General features: G+C 54.5%; 1 protein-coding gene across 1 annotated transcript; it reads right to left on the reverse strand.

Moving 5' to 3' along the window:
* Positions 1–727: 727 nt before the first annotated feature.
* On the reverse strand, positions 728–3,658 carry LOC100843679 (wall-associated receptor kinase 2). The gene is made up of 3 exons (XM_010237424.3): positions 2,590–3,658; positions 2,310–2,480; positions 728–2,111 (listed from the first exon to the last, which is right to left on the reverse strand). The coding sequence occupies exons 1-3, from the start codon at positions 3,506–3,508 to the stop codon at positions 931–933; spliced, it is 2,271 nt and encodes a 756-aa protein (XP_010235726.1). The 5' UTR covers positions 3,509–3,658; the 3' UTR covers positions 728–930.
* Between the last annotated feature and the right edge of the window lie 458 nt (positions 3,659–4,116).

The raw sequence follows: 4,116 nt of genomic DNA on the forward strand, positions 1-4,116 counted from the left end.
CGTCTAATCAGCCTATCTGCCGTCCAACAACTGTTTCTCAAGGCTAACCATATGAACAACTTGCACTTACTCGAAGTTTTTGAATGCCAAACTTCCGGAACTCTGGGCATACATTCCCGAATTCGCCGAGGAAGCAGTATAGGTCAGTGCTGCTCCAGTTCCACCGGAAGTGATCATCTTCCTCACGTAGGGTCATGCCGGCCATCATATCAGAAACAGCCAGGAGCTCCACGTACGATAGCCTCAAACGAAAACTCAGGGCTAATAACCCGAAGCCAACCACTATCCACGAGAGCTTCGGCCACATAGATTCTAGCCGCCCTACTGGAGATCTCGGCAAAGAGGGCCGGCGCCATGTGAGCAATCCTACCACCAGGTAACCACGGATCAGACCAGAAGGAGATCAACTTTTCATTGCCAATAGGGATGTAAACGGGCCGCCGGTAGGGCCCGTTTAAGCCCGTTTAGCACCAACATAAGCAGCCAGTTTAGCAACATAAGCCGAAGGACAGAATTAAAAGAAAAAAAAACTGCGAAGGAAAAGAAGTCAAACGGGCCTTGCGGCGCCGTTTAGAGCGCCATTTTGCATCCTTAATTGCCAACGATAACCGAGATCGTGGCATCACAGAGAAGCCTGGGCATGAGCCGAAATCTGTAGCTGAAATTCGGCCCAAGGCCTGGCCTGGCCAGCCCTCAGCAGCGGCCCAAGCGGGCCCAGAGCGCCAAATTCAAACTATCTTCAAACTGTAATTTAAAAGGGAAAATATCCTACCACGAATTGCATGCTTTCATTTTACATCCCTGCATGTCGCGCCAAAGTATGAATCCTATTTTTAGTCTGGCCGCTAAACAAACATGCATACACAAGCGCATGAAAATGGCATCTTGCACAATGTTTGCAGAACTCGGGGAACAACGAAAAACATGCTTTCATCGTGGAGATTGTACTCCTATATACGCAGAATCGTCGTAGCTGACACAGGCATTGCTAAGTTCAATCTCAGAGTACGTGTTTGGGGACCGAGCTAGCAACCCCTGAAGCTCCCCCGAACTCTGTTGACCCCATGGATGCTGCAGAACCTTCCTTAGCTTGCCGAGCTCCTCTGCAACCTCTCGCATCGAGGGCCTCTTCTCGCTATCCATCCGCAGGCACTGCTTCGCTAGCTCCGCCATCTGCTCAATCAGCTCAATACTCTGCTGGCTTACAATCTGCGCGTCCACTATCTCATCGAGCCTGTTCGCGCTCGCGGCAAGAAGGAATTGCGACGACAGGGTCTTGTCCTCGTCCTCGGTCGCCTGAAGATTCAGCGCCTTTCTACGCGTGAGCAGCTCCAGGAGAACCACGCCGAAGCTGTACACGTCGCTCCTGTCCGTCAGTTTGCAGGTCTGCATGTACTCCGGGTCGAGGTAGCCGCAGGTCCCCTGCACGAAAGTCACGAGCTGAGCTTCGTCCGTCGGGGCCAGCGTGGAAGCCCCAAAGTCTGCAACTTTCACGGCGTAGCTCTCGTCGATGAGTATGTTGGGCGATTTCACGTCGCCGTGGATGATTGGGGGCGAGGCCCAGGAGTGCAGGTACGCGAGCGCTTCGGCGGCCTCGTGCGCGATCTTGACGCGAGTCGCCAAGGGCACGAGCAAGGATCCGCCGCTGCCATGGACGAGCTGGTACAAGGTGCCGTTCGGGATGAACTCGTAGACGAGCATGGGCACTTCCACCTCGAGGCAGCAGCCGTACAGCTTGACGATGTTCCGGTGGTTGATCTGGGACAGGATGAGCATCTCCTTGCCGAACTCCTTCTTCTGCCTCTCGTTGGTTAGCTTGCACTTCTTTATGGCGACCGTCCTGCCGTCTTTCAGGGTGCCCTTGTAGACGGTGCCGTTGCCTCCCTTTCCGAGCACATTCCGCTCGTCGAATTTGCTCGTGGCCTCTTCTAGCTCTTCCCTAGTGAACAAGGTGAAGGATATCCCCTGTTTTGACTTCATTTCCTCGAACAGCAGGAGACCCCCGTGCTGCTTGAAGTACTTCCTTTTTACAGTGTCAAGGCTCCTCTTTTCGCGGATTATGCAAGCACATGCCATGCTGATTACTAGGACAACTACAGAAACGCTAACACCTGCAGTAAGGGGTGTGGTCAGATTTCAGATATCTGAACTTCTGAAGAATTCGACACCTGTGCTAGTTCTATTTTGCAGATTTGGTGGGGAGCAGAAAAATGTAGACCTAGCAAATGTTTCACACCACGGATTTGTACATACGAATTGTAGTCAAACCAAATTTACTCAAGAAACTGAACAAGTAGGAGTTGACGTACCCATTGCAACGTGCACTCCAAGTAGAGATTTCTTCGCCTCGCATGTGCCAGTATAAGCGTTGCCTGTTGTCTTGTCAGGGCAAGCGCAGCTGAACCCTCCAGGGGTGTTAACACAGGTACCAGGAACAGAGCATGGGTACTCGATACTTCTGTCCTCACACTCGTTAATATCTGCAGGAGAGCAAACCAAAATTACTTCTTGAGATCATCAAACCGGGCAGACGATCATCACCTGACCAAATTAAAAATGTTTATCACAGGACCGTGAGTAGTAGCAGACCTCGGCAGCCGTCAAGGAGGCAAGGGTTGCCTCGGTACCCAATCGAGCAGTTGCAGAGATAACCGGGGCCGTTTCTGGAATCGACGCACGCACTGTTGCCGCTGACGCAGGCGGAGGCCGAGGCGTTCCGCTTCGCCTCCAGGCACGTCTCCTTCCCGACAACCCAGTCGAGCACCAGCGGCACGGTCCCGCCGGTGGACTCCATAAAGCCGCCGCCGCCGTCCGCCGCGACGTAGCCGGTGCGGAAGTCGAACGCCGCGGCCTCGACAAGCACCGCGTAGCTGCAGGGGCCGCTGGATGATCCGGCAGCCGCCCGGGACGTGTTGAATTTTTCCTGGTACGTGTTGACGCCCCTGGGGATGGCGGCCTGGCAGCAGCCCATGCCGGAGCAGGAGCCGTTCTCCACCCGGCCGCCGCCCGGGCACGTGGCCATGCACCCGGTCATGTACTCGTAGCCGTTGGTGAACTGGGAGCCCTCCATGGAGCTGACGTAGGCGAGCGAGTTGCAGCCCACGACGGTGAACCGGTTCTCCTCGTCGGAGAGCATGAAGGAGGAGTCGGAGAAGTCGATCCAGGGCGCGAACTGCGGGTCCATGGACCGGGACGTGCCGTTGTAGCACCAGGGCTGGATGTCCGTGCGGACCCGCGCCTTGCCCCGGGCCACGGAGACGCTCAGGATCTCTTGCTCGTAGCAGAAGGGCTTGTAGATGCCATCGGCGGTGAGGTTGCAGGTGAGGCCGAAGGTGATGTCGTTGTCGCCCGTGTAGAGGTAGCAGTCCCGGCCGATGCCGAACGGGTACGGGATGTCCACGTCGCCGCAACGGCGCTGGCATGCTTCGCTTGGTTGCCATGCCGCCCCTGCTGCGGGACACGCCGAAGCCAGCACGGCGAGCAACGTGAGGAATATCTCTGCTTGCATGGAGAAAGCCGGCCGGTGAGGTGAAATTTGCCTTTGCAGTATATGGTCTGGCGAGCTAGCTAATTAACTCCTGCTTGTAGGCTGCAAGGTTCGAAAAAAATCTACTCCTGTAGCGATCGTGCCCAGAGCCATCGCCATTGTTGCATTGAATTCGCGAGCACTCGGTTGATTAGACGTGCTGGCTGACAGGTCCAACGACCTTCCAAGGAAGGAACAGATTCCAGGGTCGGAAAAGACCGGTGCGGCGGGACCACCAGTACCACGCACTTTTCCAAAGGAGCGCCCGTTCATACATGTTTTGTTGAGCTCCAATTTGCGAGTTTACTCAGCAAATGTATGGCTTCCAAGAGGCATTTTCGACAGAAAGATTGTGCATGCGTCAGCTAGTGTTGCATGATGGCACTAGACTGGTACTCAACCGTGCATGACAAGACGTCTGACTATTTTCGCCGTTCCATTCAGACCTTCAGTACGATGTCTGAACTGAACCAGCGTGGATCAATTCGCAAACTTATGGCAAAAGGGATGTCAGCATGGCAGTGAGAATAACGGAAAAGAATAGAGCTCATATGTACGTCATATTTATGTCAGCCTTATTAAGAGACGGT

Source organism: Brachypodium distachyon, chromosome 3 (genome assembly GCF_000005505.3).
Source record: "Brachypodium distachyon strain Bd21 chromosome 3, Brachypodium_distachyon_v3.0, whole genome shotgun sequence".
Classification (NCBI taxonomy): domain Eukaryota; kingdom Viridiplantae; phylum Streptophyta; class Magnoliopsida; order Poales; family Poaceae; genus Brachypodium; species Brachypodium distachyon.